Below are 18,939 nucleotides of genomic sequence, written 5' to 3' on the forward strand. Positions count from 1 at the left end.
ATTACTGACATGTCATTGAGGACAATGTGACCACCTTGTTAAAGACATGTAACTATGTTTAAGAAATATACCAATATTATCAACATGTTAACATAATTGACTAAATATGGTGACATATTCGTATTTGTTGAAAATGTGACCATCTTATTAATGATATGTACTTATATTTGAGGACTTTCACTTGAACTTAACATGATAACACCTGTGCTTGATAACATGGTCATATTTTTTAACATCTTCAAAATGTAACTACTTTACTGCTAACAATGTGACCATATTGGTTTACAAATGTCAACATTGTTCAGAATGTGACCTTAATTGTTCAATAGAAAAATGACCACATTTGTTCATACTTACAAAACAAGGAGTGTTTCACATCCTCCCTAACATCAAGAGGGACTAAAAAGTGTGACCCAAAATAACACATCCTTGATGAAACCAACAGTCTTAATTATTACAGACCGACGCTTACATAAACGAACGTTGCCCTGTTTCATTTTTTCTTGCTAGGCTTTGGAGGACGGCCAACGGTATATTAACCTTGTGACCCGATGGGTTAACAGTTGACTTTATCTTGTCCACTTTTATCGGCTTGGGTTCCATATTAATCTCTGCGTGATCAATATGAAAATGTTAGACATATGGTCACATTTCAGAATAAGATTATGATATTGCTAGAAAAACACTCATTGCACTATTTATAGATGTTGTCTCACTAAATCAACCACAACCTAAAATAGGTACATTAGCTAAATAAGATGGTCACATTTCTGTATTTAGCAGGTCACAAATGAAAAACTAACACATGTCCCCATATTTTAATAAGATGTTATCAAGTTAAAGTAAGGTCAAAGCACTAAAATATAGTTGCATATCTCAGAAAAAGTGGTCACATTGACAATAATTATATAAATGTCACCATGTCTTGTCTAATATGATAACATGCTAAGAATTATTTCAACTTTTAACTATGGTAAATTAACTACATAAAATGGTCACATTTGACTACAATAAAATAGGCCACCATGTTTTACTAATAGAAGTGATCACATTAAGCTAAACTCGTTATCCCTACTATGATGGTCACATTTCTGAATTAAGCAGGTCACAATTCAAAAACATCCTAAAATATGGATATACCTATTTAATCAACCACATCCTAAAATGAGTACATTTTTGAATTAAGCTGGTCAGAAATAAAAAACTAACATATGTCCCCATCTTTTAATCACATGTTATCAGGTTAAGGTAAGGTCAAAGCACTAAAACATATCTACATATATCGAAAAAGTGGTTACATTGACAATAATCATATATATGTCACCATGTATTGTCTACTATGATCACATGTTAAGATTTATTTCAACTTTCAAATATGGTACATTAACACATAAGATAATCACATTTACACCTAAGATGATCACATTTCAATACAATTAAATATGCCACCATGTTTTACGCAAACAAGTGACCACCTTAAGCTTACCTCATTACTATGACAATATTTAAAATAGGGTTACATTTCGAAACTAAAATGGGCACATTTTTAACACAAACCATATGTCACCATGTTTATTCTTAGACGTTATCACTATAACATTCATTCAAATTCAAACAAACATATAGTGTAATGGTTACATATGTTATCACTAGGTACATTTTTTCAACTAAGGTGGTCACATATTCAACACTAACACACATGTTAAGATTCATTTTAAACTGAAACAAATATTTCTATAATGAGTAAGGCACTCAAACATAGACACATTTCACAACTAAGGCGGTTATATTTTCAAAACTAACACATCTCTCACCATCTTGAGTCATTTATGTTAACATGTTAAGATTCATTTGAAACCCAAATAAACATAAATATAAATTACAACACACTCAGAAATAGGTACATTTCTAAACTAAGGTTGTCACATATTCAACATTAAAATATATGTCACCATGTTTACTCATTTATGTTATCATGTTAAGATTCGTTTTAAACCCTAATAAACATTTCTATAATGAACAACGTACTTATAACTGTAGGTACATTTTTCAGCTCAGTTGGTCACATTTTCAACACACGCATATGTCACCATGTTTAGTCATTTCTGTTAACGTTTTAAGATTCTTTTTAAACCCAAATAAACATAAATACAAATAGCAACACACTCAAACGTAGGTACATTTCTCAACAAATGTGGTCACATTGTCAGCACTAAGGTGGTTACATTTTTCTCAGGTTATGGCAAAAATATATTCCAGATTATAGTCATACCTCTTCCGCGCATATCGGTCTCTTGCTCTTCTTTTTTGTGCCAGCAGCTAACGACGACGTTAAGCGCTATTACATGACAACGAAAATGCATTAGTAATACACCACAAATAAATCTATTATTAACCAACAAAAGTGACTAAGATTTTTGATAAATAAAACTCAGATTCCGACACATCCTTCTCCTCTTCACCACTGTCTTCCGTCTCCTCTAAAATTGCATCTGACCCATCACTTCCTTCACCTTATTCCGTCCCCATTTTCGGATCTGCAAATGTCACCTTCCCTTTCACCTTTTCTGTACCCTTCTCCGCCGCCTGCTTCCCTTTCCCTTTGTTGTTAGCTATTCATGCAGGAATAGCTCAATTAATTTATTTAATCAACACAAAAAAACTGCATTTATTAAATCTACTCATGCATGCAACATCCACCAACAAACCAACATAAACTCTTCGTTTTTTCAAAGATTTATTTGAATAATGTCACCCATTTTTACTATAAATTATCAAACAAAAATTAACACAAAAAAATCAACAAGCTCAACAATACCTTGCATATTTTTCTTTGGGTGTGTCCTCTTAGCCATTTGTTTTTTTCCCATCTTTGTTGAGGAAGATAAATCAGATGTTACCACAGTTTGTTGAAATTTTGAAGAGATGAAGCTGATGAATATGTTGATGGAAGTTTTAAAATGGCAATTAAAGTTTAAAAATGGCGATTAATGTTGATGAGAGAGTGAGAGTGATGATATAGTAATAAATAAAAAATTGAGAAAGTGATGTAAGAGTGAAGAGAGAGGGTGAGCTAGTACAATTATTCATCTCCATCAGACGGAATATTGGGAGCTCCCCAATTGTTTAGTATTTTTTTTTTTGCTTTTCCAAGACACCTATAAATAAAATAATACTTACACATGCCCCACTAGTATCCATATTAGTCAATATGGTATTGATTTGCCCCGTCTTCACCTTGTGACGGATAGCGTCCGTCACAAGGGAGACTAATTGAAATAAAAGAGTAACTAGTTTGATACCCGTGCAATTTTGCACGGGTATGTATTTGGGCTGATATTAATGTTTTTGGATGAACTTTTTTTTATAGTTGGTCTAAATCAACGATCTATATAACCTCTAATGTAACCCTAACTTCCCCACTATTGCCATTAAGCCACAACTCCACTCCTAGCAAACTTTGTCATCACTTAATTAACTGCAAATGTCATTATGTCAGCATAACTGATTCTCTGATTTCATGCAGTTTATGATTTGAAGTTTGACGGTTCAAGTGTATTTAATATGACGATATTAATGTTACTTATAAAACGTACTTGTCGAAGTAGAAATAACTCGGTAGCCTATAATTGTCATCTTCCGAGCCCCGAGTGCGCGATTGATAGTAAAATTGCCATAATTTTTGCTCTAAGGGGGCGTTTGGTTGGAGGTCTATAAGAAAGGGAAAGGGAAACAAAGTTATTGATTTCCTTTGTTGGTGTTTGTTTGACACAAACAAAGAGAATGAAACTCCCTTCCTTACCTCTCAATCCATCTAATTCCTTACCCCTCACCTCCTAAGGTATGAGATTTCATTACCCTTGTTACCCTCCAACCACCTTATTTACCTACCACCACGCTTACAACTCCCACCACACCAGTCACCATCAAGACGCCATCACCACCACCACCACAGTCACCCCACATAAACCCCCACCGCCACAACCACCATGACGCCGCCACCACAACCACATAAACCACCACCACCGCCACAACCACCATGACGCCACCATCACCACCACCACCAAAACCACCCTACATAAACCACCACCACAACACCTTCGCCACAACCACCATGACGCCACCATCACCATTACCACCACTACAGCTACCCCACATAAACCACCACCACAACACCAACGCCACAACCACCATGACGCCACCACCACTATCACCACCACCACAACCAACCTACTACCACCACCACCATCATGCCACCACCACCACAACCACCCCACCTAAACCACCACATGCACACCAAAATAAACCACAATTCACCACACTTTATTTTCTTGATGTAACCAAACAACTAGTTAAGTTTTAGGTAATCCCTTACCTTTCTCCCTCTTACCCTTTCTAATTTCCTTTCCCTTTCCCTTTCTCTAACCAAACGCCCCCTAAGTAAATAAATCCTAGGTGATGAACGACTTTCTGTAAAGATCTGAAAGGATTATTTAAAAAAAAACATATGTTAACGTTTTACAATTATGTCATTATCGTGTTATATTTTAAAAAAATGTTTTTTAGAACAATTTTGAATCATTTGTCGTATAATTTTTTAAAATTGGTAAATTTAAATATTTCAATAAATTTATAAATTTATTTTGTTTTTTTAACGAAATAAAATATTTAATTTAGCTTTAAATGCTTGTTGGAGTGTAAACTTACTCTGTAGCCTATCATTGTCGCCTACCATTTTCGGTGTGCGCGGCTGATAGAAAAGTTGCCGAGTTTTTTACTTTAAGTAAATACTCCGTCACGATTATTTTATTTTTAAAAATATATCGTACTATCTAGTTTTAAAAATTATGCAAGTTATGTAATTTATTCGCATTATATGTAATTCATTCCCGTAATTAAATGTAATTTCTTCTCGTAATTATGTAATTTTTTTAATAATTATATAATTCTTTCCGATTATTTGTAATTAATTTTATTTATTCCGATTTTTAATGCATTCCGCTTATATGCAATTAATTTCATTTATTCCAGTTGTATAAAATTATTTCATAGATTTTTTTCTAAGACGGAAATTATCGCATGTTTGTATTGCTGGACGATTTAAAGAACCAATTTCTTTGCACACCAATGGGTCCCATTATATATAACATGAATTTCTAAAAAAAAAAAAAGAAAAAAATTTGTACAAATGACGTGGCGCATCCTGCATTCAGTATTGTCTTCTGAATTAATAAAGATAAGATTATCATTTTACGACGCTTAATCCATTTTTTTTACATTTATTCTCACATCAAATTTTTTTAATAAATTACACTCAAATAAGTATTTTTTTTAACATTTTTTTTAATAAATTACACCCAAATATTTATTTTAGGACGATTTTGCCCTTCTTCCTTCCTTTATTAAGCTTATGCATGTTAAATGTTTAAAATCATCATTCATTCCCTTCTTCATCTTTCTCTCTCATCTCCCCAATTTGATTCCCTTCATTGTGTTCCTCATCCTCAAGTTAACGCATTCCCCATTGTTTTATTTTCGTTAAATTTAAGATCTTCGTTAAATTTTGTTAAGGTTCTTATAGAAAAGTGACAGAGAATGTTTTGAATGTGGAATTCTGTGTATCGTATTGCCCATATGAATGTTGTTTATATACAACCTAAACAAGATATTTCGGGAAATCAGTTTTGATTGTTTCCGTCATACTTGTGATAGCTATTCCTAAATACAGGATTTACTGAATAAGAATAAACATATATGCCGATTTTGTGCTAACAAACAATATCGCAATATTCCGAGAATATTGCCTCAACACCCCCCCTCAAGTTGGAGCATGAGAGTCGGAAATGCCCAACTTGTCGAGTAGCACTTTAAACTGAGGACGTCCCAAGGCTTTGGTGAGAATATCCGCAAGTTGAGCTAGAGTGTGAATATAGCATGGTAGCACAACCCGATTGTTAATGTGAGTGCGAATGAAATGACAATCAATCTCTATGTGTTTGGTGCGTTCATGATACACTGGATTATTGGCGATGTGCATGGCACTTTGATTATCGCAATGTAATCGAACAGGTTCATGAAAACGAATACCGATCCCATCAAGCAATCCCTTCAACCATAATATTTCACAGGTGGCAGCGGTCATGGCTCTATACTCTGCTTCGGTGGAGGATAAGGAGACCGTTGCTTGCTTTTTTGTTTTCCAGGAAATGGGAGAATCGCCCAAACACACAAAATAGGCAGTAATTGACCGTCGGGTAATCGGACAACTAGCGTAGGCCGCGTCGCAATAGGCCTCAAGATGTAGTGTCGAGTCAGTGCGAAAAACGATTCCTTGACCGGGATTATTCTTTAAGTAACGAACAACCCGTATTGCAGCTTCCCATTGAATAGGTGTCGGTTTTTGCATAAATTGTGCCAAAATGTGAACCGAATAAAATATATCGGGTCGGGTGAGAGTTAAGTAAATGAGCTTACCAACCAACCATCGATATTGTGTACCATCTTCAAGAGGAGCATCCTTTGCCATAGCAAGTTGATGTTTTTCGTCCATGGGAACACTAACGGGTTTACATCCGGTAAGACCCGTTTCAGATAACAAGTCGAGAGTGTACTTCCGTTGACAAAGAAATAACCCCTTCGAGCTGTGTGCAACTTCAAGACCTAGAAAATACTTCAATTTTCCCAAGTCTTTCATATAAAAGCATTTGCTCAAGTATGCTTTAAACGTAGAAATAGCTTGTGTATCATTTCCGGCAATAACCAAGTCATCGACATAAACAAGTATATGTATTTCAACTTTATTTTTGCGGAATGTAAACAATGAATTATCGGAAGCGCTCATAATAAAACCATAAGAGGATAAAGCAGTAGCAAGTTTAGCATACCAGCAACGCGGAGCTTGACGAAGACCGTATAATGACTTGCGAAGTCGACAAACTTTACCCTCGAACCCTTTACTAAAGCCAGGCGGCATGCGCATATACACTTCTTCCGATAAATCGCCGTGAAGAAAAGCATTATGCACATCCATTTGATGTAACTCCCACTTTTTGATAGTGGCAACTGCTAAAAATGTGCGTACAGTGACCATCTTGACTGTCGGAGCAAATGTTTCGTGAAAATCCACACCTGCTTCTTGATGATTACCTAACACCACGAGACGAGCTTTAAAACGTTCTACAGTTCCATCGGACTTGTGTTTAATTTTAAACACCCACATACAACCAATAGGTACTTTCCCGGTTGGCAAATTACTCACGGTCCAAGTATTATTGGTTTCAAGAGCGGCGATTTCTTCGGACATAGCCTGTCGCCACCGGGCATCACCCATGGCTTCCTTGAAAGATTTAGGCTCAACATCTCGAGTTAGAGCTGCAAGAAAATGACGGTGTGGTTGCGAAAAATTATCATATTTCACAAAATTTGTTAAAGGATAAGAACTACCTGAGACGGAATTGGCGGTGGGTGAATCTTCCAAGGACGTGTTAATGTGATCCCAAGAAACGAAATCTTTGTGATTTTTATTCGGAATTTTGTCTCGCTTCCCACGTCCGAGAACCTCGATACTCGGAATTTCCCTATGTTCCTCAATGACCATGTCACTGCTGCCATTTTCCTGATTTTCGACCCCTTTATCATTACAATCAGTAGACCCAATCCCTTTGTCCATTTCGCCAAAACCAAGACGATCCAAAACAGGCTCATTTTCCGGGACAACCAACTCTTCATCCTCGAAAATAGAAGTATTAGAGGAAGGTTCCTCCCCTGTTTTGCGTGAAAAAGGAAATATGTTCTCGACAAAACTAACGTCACGGGACTGAAAATACGTACTTGTTTCAAGGTCAAATAAAGTCCAACCCTTTTTACCAAATGGATATCCAAGAAAAACACATCTCCGACTACGATTATCAAACTTATCAACCGGATGTAAATTCTTAGCATAAGCCAAGCAACCGAAGACCCGAAGCAAGTTAAGTTCAGCCGGTTTACCAAAGAGAATCTTAAATGGTGTTTTTCCCTGTAAAACACGAGTTGGTGTTCTATTTATTAAGTGTGCCGTTGTTAGAACGCACTCACCCCAAAAATCGGTCGGTAATGAACTCTGAAATCTCAAAGCTCGAGCCACATTAAGTATGTGTCGATGCTTTCGTTCAACCCGAGCATTTTGTTGTGGAGTTTTCACCATGGAAGTCTCGAAAATAATGCCTTGTTCACGAAAGTAAGGATTTAAAGGTTTAAATTCCGTCCCATTATCACTCCTTACTCGTTTAACAGTGAAATTAAATTGCCGCATAATTAAAGCGAAAAATTCTTTCATAAGTCGAGGAACTTCATCTTTGGTTTTAAATAGAAACACCCACACAGTACGTGAAAAATCATCAACAAGTGACAAAAAAATACCGCGACCCGCAAGATTGGTTTGAATTATATGGTCCCCAAACATCACAATGCAATAATTCGAATAAACGAGCCGCTTTATTGGCACTTAACGGAAAAATAGACCGAGTTTGTTTAGCCGGAAAACAAATATCACAATGTTTATTGTTTGCTAAATAAGACTTGAAATTACGAAGGGAAGATAAACACTCCATGGCCTTAATAGATGGGTGGCCTAACCGTTTGTGCCATAGATCGATATTTCCAGCATCCTCGACCACATTAACACGTCTTGAAATTTCCATGGGTAAATGGTAGAGGCCATCCATGAGTACACCCTCACCAATCCTCGTCTTCAAGATAGGGTCCTAAATAACACAAGTTGAGTTAGTGAAACGGATACACAAATTTTGGGACATTAACATTTGTGAAACAGATAACAAGTTGCAGGTAAAATCAGGAACATAAAGCACGTCAAGCAATAAGAGTCCGTCATTAAGCTTCGCCGTGCCACGATGGGTGGCCTTTAGACGAGCTCCATTAGGAAGCCCTACAGCAAGAGGCGTTATTGGAACACAAGCATCCAACAAATTTAAATCACCACACACATGGGTCGAAGCGCCTGTATCGATTATCCAAGAGACAGCTTGCTTACCATGAAGACGGACGTGATTTGCATCACTCACAGGCTCACCAAACACCGCATTGGTATGCGCAGATGTAGACGCAGTGCGTGGTCCTCTTCCCTCTGGATACCCGTGCTTTTCCCAACAGTTCGGTTCACTGTGACCTGGTTTGTTGCAGCTGGAACAACGAATCCGTGGCCTCCCCTGTTTAGCACCACCCTGTCCGCCTCCTTGAACAGCGAACGCCATAGCAGTTGTACGTTCTTGAGTGAGTTTCCGCATTTCCTCCTCCTGCACTATGCGAGAATATACGGAATCTAAAGAAGGCAAAGGATCCGTACCCAATATGCCAGAACGTGCAGTGGCAAAAACAGGGAGAAGACCCATCAAAAACGACGAGTTTGTCGAGTCTCTCGACGAATATGCGGTTTAGCGGCGATATTGCACCTACAACCGGTACAATCATCGGGTAGGATAAACGTCATAATCATTGACGTCGTCCCAAAGCTTCTTCAATCTCCCAAAGAAATCCATTACAGGTTCCTCTTCTTTTTGTTTGCAATCGGAAATTTCTGACTCCAAATGGTAGAGTTTAATACCATTACCACGAGAAAATCTATTGCGAATATCATCCCGCAATTCAACTGCTGTGGTTCGATATGAAATCGACGAACGAATAGCCGGATCAATTGTGTAAATATCCACGCAATCACCGTGTAATTGGCTGTGGACCAATCCTCCAGATCTTCGGAGTCAGCCGGTGGCTTTTTGAGGGAACCTTCAACAAATCCGAGCTTTCTCTTTGCCCCCAAACCATTACGGAAACCCTTGGCCCATTCCGCGTAGTTAGGGCCTGTCAGTATTACATGCGTAATTTTTGCAGAGACCCCATCGGCGTTGGAAAGAGCGTAGGCTGGTTTGGTGATATGCGGCGTAGAGGTGGAGTTCGGAATGATTAAATCGCCTGACATAGTTTAGGTTTGATAAGAACGAAACCCAACTGATACCATATAGAAAAGTGAAAGAGAATGTTTTGAATGTGGAATTCTGTGTATCGTATTGCCCATATGAATGTTGTTTATATACAACCTAAACAAGATATTTCGGGAAATCGGTTTTGATTGTTTCCGTCATACTTGTGATAGCTATTCCTAAAATACAGGATTTACTGAATAAGAATAAACATATATGGCGATTTTGTGCTAACAAACAATATCGCAATATTCCGAGAATATTGCCTCAACAGTTCTTTATAACTAGGTTGCCTTTTTTATTTTTATCTTTTGAATATAAGTTACAAACAAATATGGAAAAAAGAGAAAGAAGGAAAATTTACATAAATTTGGGGATGGATGAACAAACTTTCAAATATAGGATCTCAATAATTCAAGTTACGGTTATGACGGAGATTTGGGGGAATTTTTAGGGGGAAATGTTGAGGAAAATATTTGGGGATTTTTTTTTTTTTTTTTTTTTTTTTGTTTAATTAGAGTTATGTTTTATTGGAGTCATGTTCGGATCGGGTTGGGACAATTCGGGGGTTATACTTGGGGGCATTTTTGCAGGTCTACTCCCGAGTATAGTGAAATCACGAATGACTAATTGAATACAACAATGATAAATTGATAATACAGTGAGAGACATAGTTCAATGCAATGCTAGTAAGTAACAACTTCATCTGACATTTCACTCTTAGGTGTAGGCGCCGTATATAATTTGAATTGGTTCTTCGGACCCTTGGATTCGGTTAGGTCAAAACTCCGTTCAAGATCGGTCAAACCAAATTTGGGCCCAACCTTGTGCATTAGATTACCAAAGGAATGAATATGCATCATAATAAATTTAGCATGCTTTAGGAACCCTGCATGTATTATATATGTATATATAATAGTCTAAGTAAAGCCGTCGTCTAATTCGTCTCTAGAATTGATGGAGCTCCCTGGAATTCTGACGAGACTTGCAATACAAAGATGGAGAGGAGTATCCCTTGACGATTTTTTTAGTTTAAAAGCTTCAATTGTATCAGCATATTGATCATACCATACGAGATTGTGGGCATCGTTGTCAAAATATCTACGGTCAAACAGTAAACGAGGAGGTCCGTCCTTTGAACAAGCAACAAGAGCAGATCCCTGAAAATTTAATGGAATATTATACGTTTTGCTCCATGAATCTTCATCTCCATACTCTTTCATGATCCATATATTATTATAAGAATAAAATTCACCAAGACGCAGGTATAAACATCTATCCAACACTCTAAGTTCTACACAAGTCGAACACTTTACTGCAACGGGAAATCTCAAGTCATCCTTCCATGTTTCTAAGGACAAATCTAAACGCGCTATTCTATAATTTGGATAGTTACTTTCTTGGACATCCACGGGTGAAACAATATAGTGTAACATATTGTTTGCAAATACTACGCTACTGTATTGTTTTTGAAGATAAAAACAAGACGAACCCTCAGCAGGTGTAAGAATAACGCACTTCCATAAATCATCCTTGAAGCTATAAATATACACATCTCTTGCACTCTTTTTATAAACTCTGCGTGTCACAACTATCTTATAATCATCATGTTTACCATCATAACCAAAACCATATGATAATTCCCCGCTTTTCAAGAATTTCAACTTCGAGAAAGGGAAGGTTGGTTTGAATTTGAAAGTATGAGTTGAAGGGTTGCATATGAGGAAGCACAATACATTCCAATTAATGACGAGCGGGCGAGTAACGCATAGGCAAACCAAGCCGTTGCACGACAGTGGCGTCGCCAAAGGGGGTGCAGTGGGTGCGACTGCATCCCCTTTGGTTTCAGAAATAAATAATATTAAGTGCAGTTATGTATCAAGGAAATGTGAAGGGTCTAGTGGCAAGTCCCTTGTATTTTGATCGAGTGATTCTGGGTTCAATTCTTCTTGTGGAACATTTTTTTGCTTTTGCAATTACTGGCGTCATTAATAGTTTAATGCCATGCCGTATTTAAATGCTTTTGTGTTTTTGCTTTTGCAATTACTGGCGTCATTAATACCATGCCATATTTAAATGCTTTTGTTGTCTCAAATTTTCGTCAATAACTACTATACCATATTAAATGAATTAGTTACGTTGAAAAATTCATATAAAATACTTCGTTTTTTATTAAGCATATTTATTAGTTGAATCCTTTGAATTGAGTTGTTTTAGAATTATATATGTACTTCCAAAGTTTATGTTCTACTTCGTTTATTTCATTTTATAAGTCGTTTTAGTATACATATTATAAAACAAAAAGAGGGTATATATTACTATAATATGAATAAATTTCATCTCGTCAACTTAATAACTTTATATGAAGTATTTAAAATAAATATATAGGAATTTAAGTTCCGGTTAACTTTGTTTTGGATCGAACACAATATTGCTCAAAAGGATGAGATATATATAAATTTTACGCCTAAATTGAGCACCGTTGTCGGAGAGTTAAATTTCATCTACACATGACATCTTTTGGTTATTAACTTTCCGCACCCCCATGATCTAAATCCTAGATACGCCACTGTTGCACGAGCCTACAGTATGTAGATACTCACGGTTACCTATGATATTATTAGGCCAATATACTTTGATGGATTTCGAGGGGAGATAAATATCGTCAACAACACAAAGGGAATCGACTTGGGTATAGAAAAGGGTACGACTATGTCGAAATTTGGAGACGAGGGATTTGTTAAGATGGAGTTGAATAAAGAGGGAACTATTGATGAGAGTGTACAAATCTTTGCATACAATTTTGAAACGTGATAGTGTTTTCACTGGAAGCCTAACCAGTATTTCAACGATCACATCGGATGAGATTTGATACGCTGCCATTCCAAGAGTAGCACAATAAATTGTTGGAATTTTTAAAGAGGAATTGTGTAATCCCCAAATTTATGTAATCCTATATTCCTATAAGCTCTGAAGCAGTATTTTGGGTTGCTGCTTATATCTTTTAACCTAATATCTTCTTTTACTTTAGCAAATTGATTAAAGCTAGGACTCACTTTCCTAAAGCTCCTACTAATTAATTTTTTTAACAATATCCTTTTATTAAATTAAATAATACGCGTGTTTTATATTAAAGATAAAGTAAGGAGTAAAATTTAGATTGTGTTATACAATAATATTTGAATCAAATAAAGTTTGAAGTGGCGCGCTATAAATAACCTTACCCGCTAATTTGTGTGATATCTTATGTTAAGTCGATAACTAAAGGTAGACACGAATATCATTATTGTCAAGAGAATGATAAAGTGTCACACCGCTACCGGGCGGTCACGTATCACTTTCTCCTATACATAATGTAGGCCTTACAGAATGGAGAGACAATTGCGTAATACCTACCATTTGCAGTTCAAGATCGTAAATCAAAACACTTTTAACTCCCGGGGAGGGACAAGCAGTTCCCCAAGTCTACTTTCATGTGCGCTAAAAACTTCACGACGAAAAGCAAACGTAAACAATCAAATGAAGCAAAAAAAAAAAAAGAAAGAACATGATATGTATACACGGAGAAAGATACTCGACACTGGCAAGAAATTTTATTAATACTAAAAATAGTGAGAGACATAGTAGTTCAATGCAAAGCTAATAACTTCATCTGACATTATTTCACTCAACACAGTACATCATCCTCTGAACAAAGCTTACACTTACACCTTTACTTTCGAGACTTAGTTATATAATTACGATAATAACAAAGTAAAAATAAAAACTTGATTAAGGTTTTAGACAATAAACAACCTCAACTAATTAAAGGGTTCATAAAATTAGTTACATGGAAAGTAATTGTAAAAATAATACATTAATACATACAATCGATGGCACAAAGGAAATATAACGCAAGTGAAAGTATAATCAAACTGAGAGTAGAGAATGCAGAAATTAAAATTTAGCGGCTGATAGAGAAATATGAGAAATGGTTGCTCTGCAAATGCAAACGCTGGTTTGATTGGCAGGTTTCAGTATAATTAGTAAACATGAGTTATGCAAGTTTCTCAAGCCTAACCAAATTCTTGTGCTGGAGTTTCGCAACTAAAAGAACCTCGGTCTTAAACTCTTCAACGCCTTGCCCTGAGTCTATCGATAGTCTTTTCACTGCTATTTCTTGACCATTATGAAGTCTTCCCTGAATTCACAATGTATAACCTAAATTAATACCGGTACTCTTTTCGTCTAAGACGACATTTGTTTACCTTCATTATTATTTACTACTATACCTTGTATACTGAACCGAATCCACCTTGTCCAAGTTTATTATCGATTGAGAAGTTATTTGTTGCTTCCCTAATCGTCCTGAAATCGAACTGAAGCGATTCTGTTGCTGTGATTTCCTCCAACCCTGAGTAGCAATTGACAAAAGAGCAATTAACAACATAGTTCAATTTTGTGAGTAACAGAGATTTTCAAAACATAAATTGTGACTATACCAAGGCGAGATTTTCTGCGCTTCTGAAGGTAAATGCATAAACAAGTGCAGCAGAGCAGCAAGACTATTAGGATATTAGGCCCATTAGGGCTAGGGTTTGGTAGTGACGGCTACGTCCTAGCATTTAGTAATGCTTAGGGTTTCTTGTAAGGTATTATAAATACCGATCAGTCTACTGATATCAATAATACAACTGAATACAATTATCTTTTATGAATTCTCCCCTCTATAATCTTAACATGGTATCAGAGCCAGGTGACCAAAAGGTCACGGGTTCGAATCCCACCCCCCTCCATTCTAAAAAAAGTGGATAATCAGAACAGGCCAGGGAATCCCGCCTGCACCCACACTTCAAGCCCAAAAAGAAAAAAAAAAGGGCCTTCGTGTGAGGGGGAGTGTTAGAGCATAAAACGAATCAAGGAACTTCAACCATCGGCTTAAGCTTTTGGTTGAGTTGGTTTCTTGACATGGTATCAGAGCCTCGTTCTTGAGGTCTCTAAAAACCGCTTCCGCATTCTTACCGGTGGGTGACCGAAAATTTACACCCACCGGTAGGGATTTTCTCAATCAAAAAAAAAAAAAAAATGGTCATCCTCCCTCCTAAATTTCGTTGATAGTTTCCAGAAGTAATTGGCATCCACATGAATGGTTTCTAGGAGAATCCGTACCAAAGCAAGTCTAAATAATTTACCAAATAACTCTTCTTCTTTGAATTTAATCAAATTCTTCAATTTTGATCGAGGTGGTACAAAAGAAAAATACTGGCGAGTTACGCACTAGAAAAATACTGGTGAGTTACGCAATGAAAATTGTCTGGCGAGTCCTATACGCAATGAAAATTGTCTGGCGAGTCCTATACGCAATGAAAGTTGTCTGGCGAGTCCTATACGCACCCCTTACCACCTCGTGAAGATGAGAAGTTTTTTGAAGAAAGATCGAGATGAAGACGTTTTTTTTATTATGATTGTAATTCTCCAATCGTAAAGTTCGTACTATGTACTGCCTTTACGATTGCGGGAGGGTATTAGGATATTAGGCCCATTAGGGCTAGGGTTTGGTAGTGACGGCTACGTCCTAGCATTTAGTAATGCTTAGGGTTTCTTGTAAGGTATTATAAATACCGATCAGTCTACTGATATCAATAATACAACTGAATACAATTATCTTTTATGAATTCTCCCCTCTATAATCTTAACAAAGACTCCTAGAACAATCAACGGCGCCGCTATTACAGCAGTGTGAGACCGTCTCTTTTGCCTCCCTTCATGGAAAAAAATTACATGAGTACGCGTTAAAAATAAAGAAATGACTGTGACGACGGACTATATAATTCAAGAAATCATTAAACAGCGGAAATGGATATTATTAGCCAACGTATTCCCCAAGCTACCACAATATCTCCATATCATTCATTGCCTACAAACAAAGATATTGATCCTGTAAATATTGCAAAATAGGAAACCGTATATATTTTCCATATCTTTGTATAGCATTATAGCTCCCTTGTACACCTATAAATACTCCCTCTATGTATCATTGTTAATACAAGTTTTTACCTTCAATCTCAATCTCTTATATGGTATCAACGAGACCCCAACGATCCAACCTACTTCGTCCAAAACGTCCCACCTTCAAACGCCCTTCCCGTCACCTCATCAACCCGTGTCCAGCAACCATGGCCACCCACCCAACCGAAACAATGATCCCAAATCCACACGAAAACACCAAACCCCTCACCTCGCTTAACCTCAACAACTGCGTTAAACTAAACCCCCTCAATTACACGGCTTGGCGATTCCAACTAACCAACATCTTGTTTGGTTTTAGCCTCCTTGGATTCGTCCATGGCACTGAACTCCCACCACCTCAAACCGTTACTGATGACACCAAAAAGGAAACCCCCAACCCGGCTTATCTGTCTTGGCTCAAGCAAGACGGGTTAATCCTTGGTGCCCTCATGGGTACTCTCACCTCTGCCCTACAACCACTCATAGTACGGGCAAAAACCGCAAAAGAGGCATGGGACATCCTTGCCAACACATATGCCAACCCGTCTAGGGCACACATACTCCAACTCAAACAAAAATTCGATTCACTCGTCAAAACGACGGACCAAACCATCTCTGACTACATGAACTCCATAAAAGTTTGTGTCGATCAACTCGCCCTCATGGGCAAAATATTAGACCCCGAAGACATCATCGCACAAGTCCTAAAAGGACTTGATTATGAAACCTACAAACCAGTAATCCAAACCGTTCGCGCTCGCGATACTCCGATTACGTTTGAAGCCTTGCATGAGAAATTACTCCAGCAAGAACTTCTCCTCCACCACGACACCACCACCACCCACTTCTCACCTTCTGCCAACGCAGCATACCGCAACCAACAACACCACAATCGCAGCTATTCTCGCTACCAAAACCCGCCTGTTTACTCGCACACCCCTCAACAACCAACCCACACCACTGCCAACCCTCGTCCATTCAAAGGTCGATGTCAGTGGTGTCGAGAAACGGGTCACGTCATCGCACACTGCCCCATCTTCAAGAAACTATTTCCGAACATCGTCTTTTCCGAACCCAATTATCGTCAAAACCCGGGACAACCCCAAGCTCACCTTGCTAGCTACGGCTCTCAACCAAACCAAAACTTTCTTCTTGACAGTGGTGCATCCCACCACTTAACCCATGACCTCGACACCCTCGCATTCCATTCACCATATGACGGCCTCGACGACTTACTAATTGGTGATGGCTCCGCTCTTTCCATCGAGCTTACAGGTTCGTTCCAAATGCATAATTTACAATTCAATAATGTACTTCATGTACCAAAAATCTATCGAAATATCATCTCTATTTCACAATTATGTGCTGATAATAATGCTTATGTAATCTTCTCACACAATTCATTTTTTGTAAAGGAACTCAAAACCAACAGAACGATCCTCCAGGGCCAAGCAACCAAGGGAATTTACGAATGGAGCCCACCTAAACCCGTCGCTCACGCCGCCGTCAAAGAAAAAGGAACCACGCCAATATCGTGGCACCATAAGTTCGGTCATCCTTTGTATGATGTAATCAAACTTATGAATAAAAGTCTACCAAATTTTACTTACTGTCCTGCGTGTTGTGTTTCCAAAAGCAAGAAACTTCCCTTTTACAATTCTTCATTACGTTCTAATGCTCCTCTCGACCTCCTATTTTCGGACTTATGGACTAGCCCAATCGCATCTCGAGACAACTACAAATACTACGTCATATTCGTTGATCATTTCACCAAATACACTTGGCTATATCCATTAAAACGCAAGTCCGAGACCACTCAAGTATTTAATCAATTCAAAAACCTCGTTGAAAAATATTTTCAAAAACCAATAAGACGATTTTTCTCCGATAATGGTGGCGAATATGTTAAATTAAACCAATCTCTCCTTAACGACGTAATTTCTCATTTTACTAGTCCACCACACACTCCCGAACACAATGGCTATGCCGAACGTAGACATCGCCACATTGTCGAAACCGGTTTAGCCCTACTCAATCACGCAGCCTTACCTACGTCCTATTGGCCATTTGCCTTTAGTACAGCGACCTATCTCATAAATCGATTACCCACTAAGACCTTAAATGGCGACTCACCATACTTTAAGCTACATAATATAAAACCTGACTATGATAAATTACATAATTTTGGATGCCTCTGTTATCCGTGGCTTCGACCGTATACAAAACATAAATTAGAAAATCGCTCTACACCATGTATTTTTGTTGGGTATTCCAATACCCAAAGCGCTTATCACTGTCTCGACCCTAAAACACACAGAATTTATACCTCACGACACGTCAAATTTATCGATGATGTCTACCCTTTCCAACACTCCAATCCGCTACCCTCGTCTCACACGACGTCTGATGATTGGTGTCATCTTCATATTCCTCTTCTACCTAGTCCAGAAACCACCACGGCCCAACCCACCACCACTCCCACACCTCGTATCTCGAAACCCATTACAATTGTTTACACCAGACGCCCATCGACCCATGTTCCTCCCTCTATCGAAACCCCTGTCTCTACCTTACCACCTCCCATCCCGTCATCATCCCCTAACCAACAGCCACTACCCTCAGCTAACCCCTCTCCTTCCGCTGCCACAGCTACTCCTCCACCCATCACTACTGCCAATAGCATCACTAAACCTCCACCAAACAAAACTATAACAACGAGACTTGATAACAACATTCGCAAACCAAACCCTCGCTATGCTAATCTTGCACATGCTTCTCCATCTTCTGACACTCTCCCTAATACCGTCAAACAAGCTCTCATTCTACCCCATTGGCGACAAGCCATGCAAGACGAATTCACTGCTCTTGAGAAAAACTCCACCTGGTCCCTTGTCCCACGACATTTAGCCACCAATATTGTCGGCTGCAAGTGGGTTTTTCGCAATAAGTATAACCCGGATGACACCCTTAAGCAACA

General features: G+C 38.0%; 1 protein-coding gene and 1 long non-coding RNA gene across 2 annotated transcripts; both read right to left on the reverse strand.

Moving 5' to 3' along the window:
- Positions 1–240: 240 nt before the first annotated feature.
- On the reverse strand, positions 241–3,108 carry LOC141628642 (uncharacterized). Its single transcript, XR_012537170.1, has 3 exons — positions 2,819–3,108; positions 2,273–2,612; positions 241–611 (listed from the first exon to the last, which is right to left on the reverse strand). It is a non-coding gene; the product is annotated as an uncharacterized LOC141628642 (long non-coding RNA).
- A 7,786-nt stretch (positions 3,109–10,894) lies between these two features.
- LOC141635955 (F-box protein CPR1-like) lies at positions 10,895–11,410 on the reverse strand. Its single transcript, XM_074446728.1, has one exon. It carries the CDS (start codon positions 11,408–11,410, stop codon positions 10,895–10,897), a length of 516 nt encoding a protein of 171 aa, XP_074302829.1.
- Positions 11,411–18,939: the final 7,529 nt, after the last annotated feature.

This window comes from Silene latifolia, chromosome 2 (genome assembly GCF_048544455.1).
Source record: "Silene latifolia isolate original U9 population chromosome 2, ASM4854445v1, whole genome shotgun sequence".
In the NCBI taxonomy this organism is placed as follows: domain Eukaryota; kingdom Viridiplantae; phylum Streptophyta; class Magnoliopsida; order Caryophyllales; family Caryophyllaceae; genus Silene; species Silene latifolia.

Bases quoted from the DNA above. Each gene is read 5' to 3' on its own strand.
- LOC141635955 (XM_074446728.1), bottom strand. From the start codon at position 11,410: ATGTTACACTATATTGTTTCACCCGTGGATGTCCAAGAAAGTAACTAT.